At 40.8% G+C, this 20,875-nt stretch overlaps 1 protein-coding gene across 11 annotated transcripts in view; it reads left to right on the forward strand.

The window, feature by feature from the left end:
- Window positions 1-20,875, forward strand: part of ppip5k1a (diphosphoinositol pentakisphosphate kinase 1a) — a 254,160-nt gene that overhangs the window by 129,380 nt on the left and 103,905 nt on the right. For all 11 annotated transcript variants that reach the window (XR_009507178.1, XM_059945947.1, XM_059945943.1 and 8 more), the window contains 5 exons: window positions 2,286-2,427; window positions 6,659-6,882; window positions 15,755-15,882; window positions 19,597-19,711; window positions 20,197-20,304. Coding sequence is in view for 10 of the 11 variants with exons in the window: in XM_059945947.1 (XP_059801930.1) it covers window positions 2,286-2,427; window positions 6,659-6,882; window positions 15,755-15,882; window positions 19,597-19,711; window positions 20,197-20,304 (717 nt within the window). In the remaining variant the exon portion in view is untranslated. The remainder of the gene's footprint in view (window positions 1-2,285; window positions 2,428-6,658; window positions 6,883-15,754; window positions 15,883-19,596; window positions 19,712-20,196; window positions 20,305-20,875) is intronic.

Here is a 20,875-nt window from a genome sequence, read left to right on the forward strand (position 1 = left end):
CCCACTGATCACCCTCCTGGCACTTATCCTTGTAAGCGGAACAAGTGCTACACCTGCCCTTACACTTCCTCCCTTACCACCATTCAGGGCCCCAGACAGTCCTTCCAGGTGAGGTGACACTTCATCTGTGAGTCGGCTGGTGTGGTATACTGCGTCCGGTGCTCCTGGTGCGGCCTTTTATATATCGGTGAGACCTGATGCACACTGGGAGACCATTTCGTTGAACACCCATGCTCTGTCTGCCAGAGAAAGCAGGATCTCCCAGTGACTACACATTTTAATTCCACGTCCCATTCCCATTCTGATATGTCTATCCATGGACTCCTCTACTGTCAAGGTAAAGCCACACTCAGGTTGAAGGAACAGCAGCTTATATACTGGCTGGGAAGCCTCCAACCTGATGGCATGAACATCGACTTCTCTAACTTCCATTAATTCCCCTCCTCCCCTTCTTACCCCATCCCTGATATATTTAGTTCCTCCCCATTTTTTTCCTCTCTCTCCGCCCATCACTCTGCCTGTTCTCCATCTCCCTCTGGTGCTCCCATTCCTCTTTCTTTCTCCCTAGGCCTCCCGTCCCATGATCCTTTCCCTTCTCCAGCTCTGTATCCCTTTTGCCAATCACCTTTCCGGCTCTCAGCTTCACCCCAACCCCTCTGCTCTTCTATCATTTTGCATTTCCCCCTCCCCCCCACTTTCAAATTTCTTACTATCTTTCCTTTCAGTTAGTCCTGATGAAGGGTCTTGGCCCGAAACGTCGATAGTGCTTCTCCCTATAGATGCTTCCTGGCCTGCTGTGTTCCACCAGCATTTTGTGTGTGTTGCTTGAATTTCCAGCATCTGCAGATTTCCTGGTGAGGACAGTTTTCTCAGCAGTTTCTGAGGTATCTTGGTGTTAAATACCAAACTGAAATCTATGAAACAGTAGCTTGGCATATGAGACTCAATTTTCCAGGTGGGACAGGACAGGGTGGAGGACAGAGGCTATGGCCTGTAATTTCCTTCTGCCTCTGTTCCTTCTTAAAGAGTGGAGTGACATTTGCAATTTTCCATTCCTCTGGAACTATGCCAGAACCTATTGATCCTTGAATGATCATTACTAATGTCTCCACAATCTCTTCAGCCACCTTTTCAGAACTCTGGGGTGTACATCATTTCCATTTCCTTGACTTCCATTACTACCTCTCCAGCATCATTTTCCAGTGGTCCAATATTTATTCTCGCCTCTCTTTTACTCTTTATATATCTGAAGGAACTTTTGGTATCCTCTTTAAGGTTATTGACTAACTTCACTTCATACACCATCTTTTCCAACTTTATGATCTTTTTAATTGCCTTCTCTTGTTTTTTAAAAGCTCCCAATCGTCTAACTTCCCTCTAATTTTTGCTTTGTTATATGCCCTCTCTTTTGGCTTTTATGTTTGACTTTGCTTGTCAGCCATGGTTGCATCATCCTGCCTTTAGAATACTACTTTGGAATGTATATATCCTGTGCCTTCCAAATTGATCCCAGAAATTCCAGCCATTGCTGCTGTCCTGTCATTTCTGCTAGTATTCCCTTCCAATCAATTTTGGCTAGATCCCCTCTCATGCCTCTGTAATTCCCTTTACTCCACTGTAATACTGATACATCTGACTTTAGCTTCTCCCTCTCAAATTTCAGGGTGAATTCTATTGTATTGTGATCACTGCTCCCTAAGGGAGCACTCTAATCAATTTTGATTCATCACACAACACCCAATCCAGAATAGCTGATCTTCTAGTGGGCTCAACCCTGAAAAGCCACCTTGCAGACATTCTACAAATTCTTTCTCTAGGGTTGCAGCCCCAACCTGGTTTTTCTAATCTATCTGCGTATTGAAGTGTCCCATGACTATTGTTACATTGCCCTTTTGACATGTCTTTTCTATCTCTTGTTGTGATTTGTAGCCCGCATCTTTGCTACTGTTCAGAGACCTGTATATAATTCCCTTGCGGTTTCTTAGCTCTCACCACAAGGATTCTATGTCTTCTGATCCTATGCCACCTATTTCTAAGGATTTATGGCAAGACATACAACTTTGATAATATGATTTGAAGTTCAAAGTAAACTTGTTACTTTCAGACCAAATCAGCTATTTTTTAATCAAATAAATAGAATTGGTCAGTTAAAGTTGTAATGTTTGATGAGGGAGTTTTGTGTTTCTTGAAATTACAACTACATCAATCTCAAACAGCAGTAAATTTGGCTTCAGTTTCTTGTGTTTATTAACGCTTTGCTCCTGGTCTGTTTTCCTCCTTTGCAGCTGGCTCCCACTGGCAGTGCTTCTCTCATTAACTCCATGAAATTAATTCAAAACCCTGTCACCACTTGTGATCGGGTTTACTCCTTGGTTCAGAGCTTGACCTCACAGATTAAGAAGCGGTTAGAAGACCCCAAGTCAGCAGGTAAATCTATGTTTTGATTCATAGAATTATTCAAAAAGTTTAAAAATGTAGGAGGAATAACTTGCTTAAGGTATAAAAGTAAAACTGTGAAAATAACCAGATGGTCAGGCAGCATTTAGAGGAAGAATTGATGTTTCAGGCCAATAATTTTCATCTGAATGGTTGCCCTGCTTCTCTTTCCAAAGATGCTGCCTGATTATTTGATTATTTTACACATTTTTTTGTTTTATTTCTAGTTCCCATTATTTATACAGCTGTTCTGTACTGGTTGTTATTGTGAGGGAACTAGAGGTGCCCGATATAATGAATCTTAGTGACACTGTGTGGAACACTACTTCCTTCTATCACTCGGCAGCACCTTCCATAACTGCTGAAAGTTCAAGTTTATTCTCACACACATAATACATGAAGTAATATTTCCACAAATAAATTCAGATAATAAGGTGCATATGCACTACAATTTAAAAAATAAACAGTATATTACTACTGGGACTTCATATGTAATGAGACCTGGATGGTGGTAGGGATTTCTTACTGCCTGGGGTAAGAAGCTGTTTCCCATCCTAACAGTCCTAGTGTTGCAGTGCCTCTTGCCTGATGGTAAGGAGTCACAGAGGTTGTTGCACAGAGGGGAGACAGTGCTAAAGTGTGCAGTGCTCCCGATAAGTATCTCTCTTGGGTGGAAGAGTGACCCTGATAATCTTCTCAGCAGTCCTCGCAATCATTTATAGGGACTTGCGGTCAGGTGCCTTGCAATTCCTGTACCAGACAATGGCAGCGCAGTTGGTCTGGACACTCTCGATGGTGCTTCTGTAAAATATAGTTAAAGAGGAGTGTGGTGGTGGGGGAGACTCACTCAGGAAGTGGAAACACTATTGTGCTTTCTTGACTAAAACATGGTGTTAGAGGGACAAGTGAGATCTCAATGTTGCAAAAACAAAGGAGCTGGTTGTGGATTACAGGAGAAATGGAGACAGGCTAATCCCTTATTGACATCAATGTATCTGGGGTTTAGAGGGTGAACAGCTTAAAGTTCCTTGGCCTCTTTCACCTCAGACAGTTGGAGAAGTTGGGTATGAGCCCCCAGATCCTTAGAACTTTCTACAGGGCCACGATTGAGAGCATCCTGACTGGCTGCATCTGCCTGGTATGGGAACTATACTTCCCTCAATCACAGAACTCTGCAGAGTATGGTGCGGACAGCCCAGTGCATCTGTAGAAGTGAACTTCCCACTATTCAGGACATTTCCAAAGACGTGTGTTTTTAAAAAAAAAACCTGAGGGATTATTGGGGACCTGCGTCACCCCAACCACAAACTTTTACAGCTGCTACCATCTGGGAAACAGTACCGCAGCATAAAAGCCAGGCCCAGCATGCTCCAGGACAGCTTCTTCCACCAGGCCATCAGACTGATTAATTCATGCTGATACAATTGTATTTTTATGTTATATGACTGTCCTTTTGTACATAATATTTATTACAAATTACTATAAATTGCACATTACACATTTAGACGGAGACATAATGTAAAGATTTTTACTTCTCATGTATATGAGGGATGTAAGTAATAAAGTCAATTCAATTCAATTCTGATTGTGCTAGTTAAGTTAAAATAGAATATCCACAGTTCAAGATTACTCTGATACAATATAGTGCTTTTATAACTTGCGCATACAAAGAAATTTGGTCCAGCCACTCCCCACTGATTAGATTTCCAACCTTCCTCTTTCTACCTACTGCTCTCCAATTATCTGGTGCAATAAAATCTTGAAGTTGGTAGTTTCCTTCTCTCCCAGAGGACACTTTAAATGGGTCACGTTTGTGAGGTTTAAGCAGTCCTGATGAATGGAATTTTGAACAACCTTAACCTCTATGTTCAGGCAGCTGGAGAGAGAAGCTATCCAAATTTGCCTTGGCCTGGGGAGGCAGAGCTAATGCCTTGCATCCTACCGTGTGCTGCTAATGAATCCTCAGATAATGAGCATTCCCATGTGCAATAGGCTCTGACCAGCTTTTGGGCAAGGATTGATGTAGAAAGTAATATTCAAGATTGTTTAATCCCATTTCACGTACACAAGTGTAAAGGAGAATTAAGTAGTTGCTGCTCCTGATCTGATGCAGTATATAAACAACATGTTTATATTTACTGTGTTTTTTAAAAATGTTGTGTTCTTCATCTTAAACACATAAGATAGCTTATACATATAGATTGATTGCATGCTCATAAAGTGATGCTAATTACAGGAGAATCTGTACATAAGGTGACTCTGACAAGTGATGATAAAGCAGTGGTGGTGGGGGGTGCGGTAGCGTGGGTTAGTAGGTGGAGATGTTGATTAGCCTTATTGCTTGGGGAAAGTGACCATTTTTGAGTTTGGTGGTCTTGGCATGGTTGCTACATAGCCACCTCCAATAGGAATCAGATAAACAACCCATGAACATGGTGGGTGGGATCCTTCAAGACAGTGCTGGCCTTTTTCCAGCACTTTTCTGTATATGTGTCCTTGATGGCAGGTAGGCTGGTGACGGTGATGCATTGGGCAGTTTTGACTCAGTTGTAAAGCCTTCCTGACTGTCACAGTGCGGTTTCAAACTTGCATCACACCAGTGTCTGACAATCACTGTCTCCAAAAAGATGGATCTAAATAATTATTCTTGATATTTAAAGGCATTACCATTGATGCACCTTCCACCATCGATAGCAAAGGATTGTCACTGACCAGAAACTTAACTGGAATAACCACGCAAGTCTTATGAATGCGACAAAAAAAAAAGTTTTGAAAAGCTCAGCAGGCCAGGATGTATGGGGAGAGAAACACATGCAGGCTTCTGATCTTCCATTAAAGCTCTGGTCAGAGAGTGACTGTGGAGTGTAACTCACCCAGAGTCTTTTCACTGTCCATAAAGCACAGGCTAGATAGAATACTCCCCTCTTGCTTGGATGAATGCAGTTCCAATAATACCCCAGAAAGTTGATTCCATCCAGAATAAAGCTGCTTGCTTGATTGGCATTCATTAATCATCGCTCTCAGTGCCGTGTGGCTGCAATGTGTATTTTCTATAGGATACACTAAAGTAATATATTTGGGTGAATTCCTGAAACACTCTTAACAGCACTGTGGGTGCCTGTTCACAAGAACACAACCTTCCCAAGGGTATTTTATTATTGCTTTAGGCCAGTTTTCCTGTAAGTCTCAAGTCCCATGTGAGAATAAGGTACAGAGAAAACCAGCAGGATGTGGAAGGTTGGGTGAGCTATGGGGGTTTCCTTTCTTGATGTATTTCTAACCAGTGTTTCCAAGCAACTTTTGCAGTGATTACTTTCTGGAGTAGTTGGGTACATGTAGTCATAGTGTAATTACTTGAGGCGAGTATGATATTCTCCTAAGGGGATATCTGTTGGTGGGTCCACAGATAGCTGTAGAAGCCATTCTGGGATCTGCATATTCTCATGTACTGTGGCCAAGAGTAAGCGATGGTTATGTTTAGTGGATGGGTCTTTTGATTGTTCACTCCCTCTTGCCACTTGTTCTCTGGGAACAAACCGAAGTCGTTCTCATGTAACATGGCTCCCTCTTGAACAGATTTCCTCCAATGTCTTCCCAGTTTTTAAGATTTGATGTTGAATTTCTTCAGGCTGATTTTGATATCTTTGAAGTGTTTCTTTTGTCTATCAAGGGCTTGCTAACTTTGCTTCAATTGGGAGTAAAGGATGTGTTTGGGAGACGTGAGTTGGGTATCAGGATGATGTAACCTACCCATCGGATTTGATATTACTTTATTGTGGAGGAGATGCTGTTCACATTGGCCTCCTCCAATACACTGGTGTTAGTGCATCTGTCCTTCCAGATGATCCTTAAAATCTTTTTTGTCAAGATATTTAGTGACATTGTTCCAAGGCTTTCAGATGCCTAGTGTAGGTGGTCCATGATTCAGCTCCATACAGTCATGGAGGAAAGTGTACTGCCTATTGACCAAAAGTTTTGTTTGGACCTGTAAGCCATGGTTTTCAAAGGCTCTTTCCCTTATTCTTGCATAGGCTTCACTAGCACTACTCAGGTACATGTACAAGTGTTACAGTGCATTTTATTAAGAGAAATTGTGGATTTTTGTTTTCACAGCTTCACAATTTTTCTTTGCTACATGCAGTGACTACTCCATTCTTTCTAGATTTTAGCTTGGTGGTATATAAAAGAACCCGTTTAACATGATGGATGTTGTAACTTGCAGACCTTCAGCTGTACCACAGTGAGACCCTGGAGCTAATGTTGCAACGCTGGTTAAAACTGGAGAAAGATTTCAGGATGAAGAGTGGCCGCTATGACATCAGTAAAATCCCAGATATCTACGATTGCATCAAATATGATGTGCAACACAACAGCGCTTTAAAGCTTGAGGACACCTTGGAACTCTTCAAGCTCTCCAAGGCCCTTGCAGATATCATTATCCCTCAGGTAAGAATTAATTGAACTAAATAGTAAGTGTTCACAAACTGGCAATACTTCTGAACTCAATTTTGAGTTTAACTGTTTCACATGATCAACATTGCTGGTACTTTTTCATTTCATATTTCTGCCAATCTCTCCATGCTCCTCTTCAGCATTTGCACCTCTTCTAGGCTGGCCTTTTTTGGCTTAGCACTACTGAATGAAGAAAATGTTATTTTAAAAGGGTCAGCTTTCTTGTATGTGCTGGCATAAGCTGCAGTTGTATTGCATTGCCATTAGGTGGCACTGATGTCACCTGCTGATGCCCGGAAGCACTGCATTTTGATGTATTCTGCCTCTTGTGTTTTAATTCCAGGTCCTCAGCTACAGCTTCTGTTTGGCAATTCAAGATAAACCTTGTAATTCAAATGACTTTCCATCAAACTAGATCCTCTTTAAATTGAATTAATGCCAGTGCACGGTTGATTTGAAGGCTACATCTCATACACTTATGCCACACACAGAAATAGAATAGATCCTGTTTTGAATGAAGCGTATCTGCATCAGTGCTCTCCACCTTTCATTCACCACTCACAGAGAATGGCTCCCTGGCCATTCTTTGTTTGAATGACTCAATTCATTTTCAGGCAAAGAAAAGCCTTGCATGTTTATTATAGAGGAGAATTGCTAGCCTATGCTGCTTGTGCACAGTTCTTGTCTGCGTACTATAAAAAAGACACAAAATCACTTGAAGGTACAGAATAGATATACAAGGATGATGTAGTAAGTTGCAGCTAAAGAGGGAAAAGCAGGTTGGTGCTTTTTACTTTACGAAAGAGAAGGTTTAGAGGTAACCTCTTCAAAATTATTATTAGCTTAGACAAAATAGATGTGTAGAGACATTCTGTTATGGGAGAATGTAAAACGGGCTGTAAGTACAATAATCATTTGAACATTTTTTTACTTAGACACTGGGGGGGGGGGTAACAATTTGGATGATTTTCTTTGGATGTAGTATCTGCAAGGAAATGAGATAAATGTTACAAAGGATACTCATGCAGGGTACAAATGTATGCATGGACAAGATGGGCAGAATGGCCTGTTACACTTCTGTGTATTCTGTGCAATTTAAAAGGGACCTTAAGGCAATGCAACATTTCAAATGAGCACAAACAGTATAGGACAAGAACAGGCCTTTTAGCCCACAGTATTGTACCATGGTAATTAAACAAAGTGCTACCTAAACTCATCCCTTCTGCCTGCACAAGATCTGTATCCTTCCAATCTCTGCACATCACGTCAAAGTAAATTTATCAAAGTATGCCTGTCTCACCATTAACTACCTTGAGATGTATTTTCTTACAGGCATTTACAGGATAATAAAGAAATACAATAGAATTTATGAGAAATTATACACAAAGGCTGACAAATAACTGATGTGCAAAAGAAGACAAATTGTGCAAATAAAAAAAACTAATAATACGGAAAATATGTGATGTAGAATTCTTGAAAATGAGTCTAGGTTATGGAATTGGTTCATCTTTGAGGTGTGTGAAGTTATCCAAGCAGCGCACACAAAATGCTGGAGGAACTCAGTAGGCCAGGCAGCATCTATGGAAAAAAGTAAACAGTAGACGCTTGGGACTGAGACCTTTCATCAGGAGTGGAAAGGGGGACAAATTGAGAAGCTAGGAAGTGAAAGTTGGAAAAGGTAAAGGGCTGAAGAAGAAGAACAAAACTGCGTGCAGTACCGTGTACAGTTGCAGCATAACCTCCCTGCTCTTAAACTCAATCACTCTAGCAATGAGGCTGATATTCCAGCTGCCTTCTAAGTAGCCCTTTGTTTTTAGACATTTTGATCCTAGGAAAAGGATCCTGATTATCTACTATACATATCCCTCATAACTTCAGGCCTCCTCTTAGCCTCTATCACTCCAGACATATTCAGTGGTGTGAAAGCACATGGGAAGAGAAAGGACTTTCATTTAAATGGCAGAAATATGAAATAGAAGCATTCCATATACTGTGCATATACTTAAATATCAAGAATTACATTAACTAGTTTGTAGATGAGCCTGATTGAAAAATTTAATATTCTTTGAGATGAATGACCAGAGGGTAGATGTTGGTGTGTACTCGGTGATGTGGTCTCTAATGGATTGTTTCATCCAGAAGCCACTGAATTAAATCTGTGGAAGGATTTTTTTCTTGGTCTCTGTTGCAATTAGGTTTTTATTTATTGTTTAGTGATCTGTTCTTTCCTTGTGTAGTTCTCATGCATAATAATTGCGATAATAACTAACCATTGAGGCCAATGTCAGAAATAGAAAGCTGTACATATTTGCAGTCAAAACTGTTAGGCTTTATTTACTCATCTGGTCTAGCATGTTCACTGTTTTGGCATATTTCACTTATTTAAATTATCATCTCTCCCATGCATTAAATAGGTTTGTAAGTCTGCATCACTGTCTAATCATAAATCTCTATTCTAACGTTTCCCCAATGGTGACGCTTGTCACTGTGGACAAAGCTTTAGTATGCAAGCTTTGCAGGCACTGTCTGCACGTACAGTCTGCTCTGCTTGAGCTCCACCCTCCAAATTGCAATAGATTTAAATCTCCCATCTTTTATTCTTAGATGCTTTACTGATGTTCATTCTACAATTAACTGAAAACTTGCTCGAGTGTATCTTCAGTGGCACTAAACTCATGATTATCACCAATATCAATTATGTGTGCTCTTTGTCTCATTTTATATATAGTAATCTTCTATGTATTTCTTTTGTTGGATTTGGCAGAGTGCTTCATCCCTCTCTTTGTTTCACTGTTTGTCTCTCTTTCCCCTGCCTCTGCTGTTTGTTTCTTTTCCTATCTCAACTGAATGTGTATATGCACATGCTCAGAGAAAATTGATGCAGAGTCTGTCGTGAAATCAGTGAATGGGAATTCTGTCTGCAGTGTCTGATTGCATTCTTGACTGATTGTAAATGTGCATCTTAGCACACAGCATTATTTTCTTCTCTGTTTACCAAATGGGAATTTGGCATTATCAATTGCAACAGATGCATTTGCCAGATTTTGGGGAATATTGTGCACTAGAGTATTGCAGACTGGTTTTATATTTTGTGATAGTTTTGACAGTATAACCTTCTTAACTCTTTGTCTTCCCTCACTTATTCCCATATTATTCAACTAATTATTTAGAACAGGAAATAAATTGCTGACTTGTAGAGAGTGAAGTTCCCAAGAAAACTAATTGAGGTTTCAGCCTGCTTGTCATTGTTCTGGGAATAAAAGTCCTTCCCCACTTGCTCCCACGCCGTTGAGTATTTCTCACTTAAGAAGTTCAGGAGATGACCTTGAGGTCTTTTTTTATGAATGAACTGTCTAGAAACTTATGATAAGCTAACATAGAAACACTTTTCCTTTTTTTAAAAAAAAATTGAAGCCCTGATGAATTTCCTGCACAGATGTTGTGGGATAAGCAAGATACCTGAAAATCTAATTATGTGCTTTTACTTCTCACTGGATTGCCACATAATGGAATAATATTTGTTTCATAGTTAACCCAAAAGCGAGTTGCTGGCTGGTATAAGAAATCTTTTAATAGCAGCCTTAGCGACACCTTCACTGCATGTTTATTCCTGCTAACCCAGCCAAGGATTATGGCTGTGAGTTTATGTGAACAGAATTGAGTGAATTCAGTGATGAGCATTTGGTTTGCACAAATCCCAGCTTTTTGAGTCAGCTATGCACAGCATTATACACAGTGGCCACTTGGTTAGGTATGCTTTTACACCTGCTTGATATAAAATAATCTAATCAGCCAATCATGTGGCAGCAACACAATGCATGACATCATATAGACATGGTCAAAAGGTTCAGTTTTTGTTCAGACCAAATACCAGAATGGGGAAAAAATATGATCTAAGTGACTTTGACCATGGACTAATTATGGTACCAGACGGAGTAGTTTAATATTTCAGAAACTGCTGATCTCCTGGGATTTTCATGCACAACAGTCTCTAGAATTTACAGAAAATGATGCTAAAAACAAAAAAATATCCAATGAACACCAGCTCTGTGGGTTGAAAGCACCATATTAATGAGAATGATCAGAGGAAACTGGTTCAAGCTGCTGACAGGAAGGTGACAGTAACTCAACTAACCATGCATGGGCTCCAGAAGCAAAAGACCACATTGGGTTCCATTTTGTACCTTGAAGTAGCCAGTGAGTGTATATTTTCTAACAATGTGACAGGTAATTTGCAGCTTTGTCAAAAGTCTTACTGGTTTCCCTGGGTGTGAAATATTGTTCCATTTCTTGTTATTTGAACATGGAACATAGAATACTGCGTAGGACATAGAACAGTATAGCATAGGAACAGGCTTTAATGCCCACAGTGTTGTGCTGAATGAGCTAAAAAGCAAATCAAAAACACCCAAACATTCATCTCTCCTACCTGCACCTACACCACGTCCATATCCCTTTATCTTCCTTATATCCATGTCCCTATCCCAACATCTCTTAACAGCCTTTAATATATTTGCCTCTACCACCATACAAGGCATTCTAGGCATCCACAACTCTCAGAGTTTAAAAAAAAAACTTGCTCTTCACATCCTCCTTGAACCTATCCCAGCACAGATCCCTGTGGAACTCCACTAATTACAGACCTTCAGTTCGACTAAGTCCCTTAACCACTACCCTCTGTCTTCTAATCGCAAGCCAGCTCTGAATCCAAACAGCCAACTTGCTGCAGATCCCATGCATCTTAATGTTCTGTATTAGTTTCCCATGAGGAACTTGGTCAAATGCTTTACTAAAATCCATGTTGACAACATCCACTGCCCTACCTTCATCAATCTCCCTCGTCACCTTGTCAAAAAAACTCAAGTTGGTAAGGCACGACCTGGCATGTACAAAGCCATGCTGGCTCTCCTTAAGTAGGCCACTGGCTTCCAAATGCTCATATATCCCATCCCAAGGAATTTTTGACAGCAACTGACATGAGACTCACTGGTCTGTACTTCCCAGGATTTTTCCTTGTTCCCTTCTTAAGTGGAGATACAACATTAGCCACTTGCCAGGCCTCTGGAACCTTGCCTATGGCTAGAGAGGACATAAAGATACTAGTCGAAGCCCCAGCAGTTTTGTCCCTTGCCTTCTTCAATAGCCTATGGTAAATCGCATCAGTCAGTGGGGACTTATCCACCTTAGTACACATTAGGAGGCCCAATACTGAAGCAAAGTACACAGTAAATACCTCACTCACACTCTCTGCATCCAATAAAATGTTACCTACTTTATCCTTTAGTAGTTATCCTCTAACTCTTGATGTACGTATAGAATTGCCCCATGATGTTATGCCATACTATTTATATCAATGACTCTTTCTTAATCTAATCCTTCTCCACATATTGATCATATCTTTCTCTTCTCTGTATATTCATGTTCTTATTTGATGAACAGGACTGATCCATGAGCTCCTTGTTCCCTCACCTTAATACACCTGCTTCCCCCCACACTCTGAGCTTAAAACCTTTACCCCATAATCATTCATCTCTTGGTTTATTGCAACCCCATTTCCTACTCCCTCACCTTTAGGCAGCTTGATGGCCCTCCCATCCATTTTCCACAGGGATCGCTCCCTCTGTGATTCTCTTGCCCACTAATCTCCCTCTTGGCACTTACCCCTGCAAATTGCTAAAGTGCTACACCTGCCCATTCACCTTCCCCCTCACATCCATTAAGGGCCCCAAACAGTTCTTCCAGGTGGGGTAACACTTCATCTACGTATCTTGTGCTGCAATGAGACTACCCTTGGTACAGGAGCAACACCTTATATTCCTCCTTCCCTTTCTCCTCTGGTCCACTCTCCTCTCTTATCAGATTCCTACCTCTTCAGCCCTTTACCTTTTCTACCCATCTATCTTCAAATCACCTTCTAACTATCCTCCTTCCCCTCCCCCCCACCTTTTTCTTCTGTTATCTTCCCCTTTTCCTTTCCAGTCCTGAAGAATTGTCTCAACGTTCACTATTTATTCATTTCCATAGATGCTGCCTGACTTGCTGAGTTCCTCCAGCATTTTGTGTGTTGCTTTGGATTTCCAGTATCTGCAGAATTTCTCATGTTTAAGTTCAAGTTTAATTGTCATTCAACCTTCCACATGAATACAGCCAAACGAAACAGCATTCCACTAGGGCCAAGATGCAAAACACAGAACCAACAGTCACACACAGCAATATAATTATGATATCAGGAAAACATGCAGTTACAAAAGAAAATAATTTTGTAAAAGTAATAATATAGTCCAAGTACCTGAGTGTCATGGCCTGTAGGTTGCTAGTTAATGGATATTGTCCTGGAGCCATGTTTCTGCAAGAGTGCCTCACAGCAGTTCCTGGTATCACGTAGTGCAACCACAGATGAAGGCAATTCAGCTCAGTTCCTGCTGAGCAAACACTGAAGGGCAGCAGCGATGGGAGGGGTTGGTCTCCAATTCAGCTTGAAATCTAGCAGCACACAAATAGCTTCCTGAGTTATGAATGAGGGCATGGTTGATGGGGATAAAATGCTTTGCAGAATCGGCTGTTGGTTTGTGCTGCTGTATTCCAAAATAGCAGCTTTCTTCCACCTGCACCCCCCCCCCCCCCCCGGTTTTTCTCTCATCTCTCATCCGATAGAGCTACATAAAAAGTACCTCTTTTGACTGAGTTGTCTGTTCAGCTGTTCCTCTGGCATGGTGTTGAGATTTGTCTAACAGTGCTCCTGTGAGGCATCTTGGGATGTGGCACTGTGTTAATGAGCTATATAACTAACTGCTAGTTATTGAGGAGGTGGGATTGATTTATTAGGGGACTGGGTAACACACTGAGAAATTGTAGGGCTTTGTTCCACAGCAAACAGAAAACAGTTGGTGAATGTAAAAACTGCAGAACTAAAAAAAATTCAGATGCTACTTTAAATGAGCAGTAGCAGATATTTGAAACATAGAAAGCTATTTGTACTGGATCTTGGCCGAGGCAATCCAATACTAGGCTCCTTGCTCTGTGACCCTGTTACCAATTTGTTCCTTAAGCAAACATGTCTGGTTGTAATCTGTATCTGTGGCAAAATTTTTCCTGAAAAATAAACTTTCTGATAATCTGCTTCCTCAATCTTGCAATGCTATTGTAAATTGATGACAAGTTATCAAAGACCGTAATGCTTTCTTATTCACTCAGTCAAATCCTATCAGAATAAAAATTGCTGGTAAATCCAGCTTTGGCCTTGTAAAGTACGGCTGATCTCTCTTTCTTTGAGTTATTGTTTCCCATTGGTTAGCATATGCTTTTGTAACTTTGTGTGGTGCCTCTCTCTAGCGTTTATCAGTTTCCTGTAATGGAACGAATGGCCTGTACTTCAGTTGTGGCTGAACCATTGTCCATATATTTACTATCATCTCTTTCATTAGACCAGAAGACAATAAGAACAGAATTGTACCATTCAGTCCATTGAGTTTGCTCCATCACTTCATTGTGGCTGATTCATCATTCCCTCAACCCCATTTTCCTGCCTTCTCCCTATAACCTTTGATGCCATTACTAATCAGAAATCTATCAACCTCCGCTTTAAATATACCCAATGACTTGGTCTCCACAACCATCTGCGGCATTGAATTCCACAGATTGATCACCCTCTAGCTAAAGAAACTCCTCCTCATCTCTGTTTTAAAGCGGTGTTCTTGTATACTGAGGTTGTGCCCTCTGGTCCTAGGTTCCCCCACTTACGGAAATATCCTCTCCATGTCCACTCTGTCTGGCCTTTCAATATTCAATATGTTCAGATGAGATCCTCCCCTCATTCATCTAAGCTCCAGTGAGTACAGGCTCAGAGCAATCAAATGCTCCTCTTACATTAGCCCTTTCATCCCCAGGACCATTCTTGCGAACCTTGGGACCTTCTCAAGTGCCGGCACATCCTTGGGTAAAGAAAATGGGGCAAATCTTTCTTTCTGTGAGCTACCGTTCCCATCAGTGGGGATTATGTTTTGTAATGTTGTTTCCTCTCTATAGCTGTTATTAGTTTCCTGTAATGGTATGTGTGCTGTCTTTACGACAGTTATTTAGTTTATAATATTTTCGCTTAATAATTCATTCAATAGTATTTTCTAGTTAGAATTAGAAGTGTTTAAACACATCCGGTTTCGCCGCGTCTTGTGGGAAAGTACCGGTTTGAAATTAGCGCGAGGGTGGGGGCTCACCACGAGGCACACCTGAGCAGAAGTTGTTTTGCAAGCATGAGAAATCATAGTGAGAGCAACGCTGTAAGTTAATAGATAATCGATATATTGAACTAAGATGTTAATGCCGATCCTGTTAGAAGTAACGACGGTCGATAATGTTTATGCTTTCGTTAGTTAAAGAGTTGCGGATAGTTTGCATGGAAGTGTATTTAAAGTAGTCAATGGAGCAGGTAAACTCTCCCTGTATACTGCACCTTAGTGTAATGTAGTTATAGTCACCTTTACAAGTATTTACAATTGAAATGTGATATTAAGGAAGGAACAAATACTGTATCAATCTTGTATTGTTTTATCAACAGTTTTCACCATATGTTAATGTGAAGAGTGAACAGTAAATGGTTAATCTTACTGCGATCTGGTTCTTATTGACTGTGGTTTATCTCGACGTTTAATTAGGTGTTTCGTTACACGCGAAGGAGAACGTTACAGTATGAATGGCCTGTGCTTCAGCTGTGCCTGAACTATTGTCCATAGGGTTTGCCATAATCAGTTTTATTTTCAATTCTTTGAGTGCAGAACTTTTGTCAGGAGTCTGAAAATGCTGGATCTGACCAAGAATATTTTTATACTGGGCTGCATGTTACAGACTTTTACTGTTTTCCTTTCTGTAGGAATATGGCATCAATAAGGAAGAGAAGCTGGATATTGCCTATGGATACTGCCTTCCATTGATCAAGAAGATGCAGTTGGATTTACAAAGGACACATGAAGATGAATCTGTCAATAAACTGCACCCACTGTAAGTTGGGTATTGAAAGGATGAACCTTAGTTACTTTCAAGGTGCCCATGCGCTTGTTCAAACTCTGTGCCATATCCTCCTATGGATAACATTTTGTTCCCAGAGGGAAAAGTCCTTAAAAGAAAATCTGTTTTGCATTTCTCTTTCCAATAAAAATCAGACCAGCACAAAAATACTCAGTATCATAATACAGAAACCGGTCCTATGCCCCATCTAGTATGTGTGGCCTGGTCTTCTGCCTAGTCCCATCTACTGGCACCTGGACCATATCCCTCCAAACTTCTCCCATTTATGTACCTATCCAATTGAACCCAAATCCACTACTTCCACTGGCAGTTCATTCCACACTTGTGCAAACCTCTAAGTGAAGTTGTTTCCCCTCAGGTTCCCTTTAAAGTTTCACCTTTTACCCTTAACTTTTGACTTCCAGTTCTCGTCAACACCCAACCTGAGAGAAAAGTGGCTGTATACATTCAGCCTATCTATATCCCTCATTTTGTATGTCTATAACATCTCCCCTCATACTTCTGTGCTCTAGGGAATAAAGTTCTACATTCAAACTTTATAACTTGGGTCTTCGCATCCAGAAACATCTTTAGAGTCATAGAAAATTACAGCATAGAACCAAGCCTTATGGCCCATCTAGTCCATGCTGAACTATTTAAACTGTCTAGTCCCCTTAACCTGCAACCGCACCATAGCCCTCCATACCCGTCCCATCCATGTACCCATATAAAAATTCTCGTAAGCATTGAAATTGAAATCACATCCACCACTTGCACTGGCAGCTCATTCCACACTCTTCACCGCTCTCTGAGTGAAGAAGTTTCCCCTCATGTTTCCCTTAACCGTTTCACCTTTCCCCCTTAAACTGGGGCGTCTAGTTGTAGTCTCACCCAACCAGTTAACCACATTATCATCCAGATCATTGATATATACGATGAATAACAGCAGACCCAGCACTCCGCTAGTCACAGGCCTCCAGTCAGAGAGGCAACCATCTACTAACACTCTTTGGCTTCTCACGCAAAATCAAGGTCTAATCCAATTTACTACCTCATCTTGAATGCCAAGCGACTGAATTTTCTTGACCAACCTCTCATACAGGACCTTGTCAAATGCCTTGCTAAAGTCCATGTAGACAACATCTGCTGCCTTGCCTTCATCAACTTTCCTGGTAATTACCTCAAAAAAAACTCCAGAAGATTGGTTAGACACTACTTGCCACACACAAAGCATGCTGGCTATCCCTAATCAATCCCTTTCTATCCAAATACTCATATATATCCTGTCTGTTAGAATACCTTCCAATAACTTTCCCACTACTAATGTCAGGCTTATCAGCATATAATTTCCTGGTTTATGTTTAGAGACTTGCTTAAACAACGTTAGCTATCGTCCAATCCTCTGGTACCTTACCTGTTGCTAAGGATGATTTAAGTATCTCTGCTAGGGCCTCTGCAATGTCTGCAATTGCCTCCTCCAGGCCCTAGGGATTTATCCATTCTGATTTGCTTCAAGACAGCAAACAGCACCTCTGCAGTAACCTAGTGTAGAGAGTCCATTAAGTTGATGCCATTTTACCTTACTTCTATGGACTCTGTGTCTGTCTTATAATTAAGTACAGATGCAAAAAATCCACTTAAGATCTCCCCTATCTTATTTGGCTACACACATAGATTACCATTCTGATCTTCCAGAGGACCAATTTTAACCCTTGCAATCCTATGCTCTTAATGTATCTGTAGAAGCTTTTGGGATTCTCCTTCACCTTGTCTATTAGAGCAACCTCATGCCTTCTTTTAACCCTCCTGATTTTGTTCTTAAGTGTTCTCTTGAATTTCTTGCACCCCTCAAGTACCTTACTTTTTTCCTACCTGCCTATACCCACTAAGCACCTTTTTTTGCTTCACCAGGGCCTCAATATCTCTCGAAAGCCAGGATTCCCTAAGTACCTTAATTAATCCTTGTAGGGTTTTTGTACACTCTTTCAATCTTGTTGATTTTTAGGTAGGTGACCAAAACTGCACACAATACTCCAAATTCAACCTCAGCAACATCTTCTACAACTTCAACATAACATTTCAACTCCTGGATTTCAACTGCCCTGATTTATGAAGGTCAATGTGCCAAATCTCTCTTTACAACCCTATATACCTGTGATGCCACTTTCAAGAAATTATGGATCTGTGTTCCCAGGCCTGAAGAGACACCTTATCAGGCCCTTGAGGCACATTCACCTTAATTTGCCTTGAAACAGCCAGCACCACCTCTTCTATAATCTGGATGTGGTCCATGACCTCACTTCTCTTGTCTCAGTTCTATATGTGACTGTCTCCTGAGAAAATATAGATGCAAACAAAAGTCATTTAAGATCCTTGAATCTGTTAGCCCAGCTCTGTACTCTTTTTCGCTTTTGAAGTCTTCCCACCTGCAAAATGACTCTTTGCTAGAAAACAACCTGTCCCAATCCATACCCTAGGATAATTTAAATATTCTATCAAAATTGGCCTCTCTCTAATTTGGAATCTCAACCCGAGGATTACTACTTTCCTTCTCCATTATTATCTTGAAACTAAGATCACTATGTTCACTAGATCTGTCACGTGTCCGGTCTCACTCCTCAAAAGGAGATCTTGTAATGCACTCTCTCTAGTTGGGGACCTTTGTATTGATTAAGGAAGCTTTCCACACTCTATTCTATATAGTCCTTTTACAGTATGGGAGTCCCATGCAAGATGTGGAAAGTTAAAATCACCTTTCAGTTTCCTTTTTCTTGCAACTGTCTGCTATCTCGCTACAAATTTGCTCCTCTAAATCTTGTTGACTATTGGAAGATTCATAATACAATACTATTAGCAATGCCATCCCTTTTTTATTCCTCGGTTCCATCCATATTGCTTCAGTATATAGCCCTCTAGTGTATGTCCTCTGAGCACAACCCTGACATTTTTTCTTGACGAGTAATGCTACCCTTTCCCTTTAATGCCTCCTTTATATCATGTTGAAAACAATGAAACCCTAGAGCATTGAGCTGCCAGTCTTGCCCCTCCTTCAGTCAAAATCATATCATGTGCAGATCCACGCTCTTAAGTTAATCTACTTTGCCTATAATACTCCTTTGTACACAATTCAGAATATTAGTGAACTGAGAGCCTGGCTGTTTTGGCTGGGTAGTTCAGAGTGGTTTGAGGGCAAAGAATGTAAAGTAGAAGATCCCATCCAATATTACAAAGAATGAGAGTTGTTGCCCACAGTTCAAGTTTAAGTTCAAATTCAGATTTTCTTGTCATTCAACCCTACACATGCATGTACCGCTAAGCGAAATAATGTTCCTCCAGACCAAGGTGAACAACACAGTACTTGCACCTCACACATATAACATAAGGTAATATTACCACAAATAAATTAACAAATAATAAGGTGTGTATACAACACAGGTTGAAAAGAAAACAGTATAATACTACTGGCACTTCATGCGTGATGAAACCTGGGTGGTGGCAGGGAGTTCAGTGGTCTTACAGCCTGGAGGAAGAAGCTGGTTCTCATCACAATGAGTGTTTAACCTTTCAGCACAATCCAGTCATTATTGGGTTACTGATTGTGGCAACTAGCTTTTGTGTAATGTTCCTTGTGTCCTTTGAAATGAAATCCATTATCATTTGCTTTGGCACTACTGTGCTCACCTGATTATCTTTTGTGTTGTTGTTTAGCTATTCCAGGGGGGTGATGTCTCCTGGACGCCACGTTCGAACTCGGTTATATTTTACGAGCGAGAGCCATGTTCATTCTTTGCTCAGCTTATTTCGTTACGGGGGTCTCTTAGGAGTAAGTAGCAGCTTTACTGTAACACTATTATCTGTTGCTTAATGAGTTTGTGGTTAAATCTGAGCAGACTTTGAAAGGAGAGATTCACACACAAAATGCTGGAGGAACTGAGCAGCATCTTTGGAGGGGAATAAACAGATATCCTGAAGGGTTTTGGCTCCAAGCTTTGAATTTTTAATCCTTTCTCTATAGATGCCGCCTGTCTTGACGAGTTCCTTTAGCATTTTGTGTGTGTTGTTGTAGATTTCCACCATCTGCAGAATCTCTTGTGTAAAGGAGAGAATATATATTTTATTAATTGATCCATCATCCATCTCATCACTCCATGAACTTCCTTCCCCTTTCACTCCTCAATGATGTCTTTCTCTTCTCTCTCCCCACCCCCCCTTAAGCAGTTACCTCCCTCTGCTACCTTCACAGTCTGTCACAAGGATTCTTTAGTTACTTGTAATCTGAATTAATAGATTGCCTTCTCTGGTTTTCAGGAGCTAAACGACCAGCAGTGGAAGAGGGCCATGGACTATCTTGGGGCAGTCTCAGAACTGAATTACATGACTCAGATTGTTATCATGCTTTACGAGGATAACAATAAGGTAAGATCCATGGAAATGCTTGCCTTTCTCAGGTGAAGCAGAATGTATTTGCAGCCTAGATGGAGGCCATTCATCCCAATGGTTCTATGTTAGTTCTCTGAGCCATCCAGTTCATCTAGTTCCCAAGCTTTGGTGAAACCCAGCAAGTTTGTTTCCCTTCAAGTGCTTATCCAAGTTTCTTCTGAAATAATTGATTGTCTCCACTTCCACCACCCTTGTAGTCAATGTGTTCCAGGTTGCTACTCATTACAGTTTAAAAAAAAAAGCCTTTCTCCATTCTCACTGAAAATGTTTCATATGTAATTTCTTACTCTTGTGTTTTTTGTTACTGAGAGCAGCTTTTCTTTGTTTATACTTAAAAACCTATCATAGTCATAATCATAGATTGAATTCAAGAGTCGGGAGGTCATGCTGCAACTATACAGGGCACCTGGAGTACTGTGTGCAGTTCTGGTCTCCATACTTGAGGAAGGATGTACTGGCTTTGGAGACAGTGCAGAGGAGGTTCACCAGGTTGATTCCAGAGAGATGAAGGGGTTAACCTGTGAGGAGAGATTGAGTCGCCTGGGAC

Source organism: Hypanus sabinus, chromosome 21 (assembly GCF_030144855.1).
Source record: "Hypanus sabinus isolate sHypSab1 chromosome 21, sHypSab1.hap1, whole genome shotgun sequence".
Lineage (NCBI taxonomy): Eukaryota > Metazoa > Chordata > Chondrichthyes > Myliobatiformes > Dasyatidae > Hypanus > Hypanus sabinus.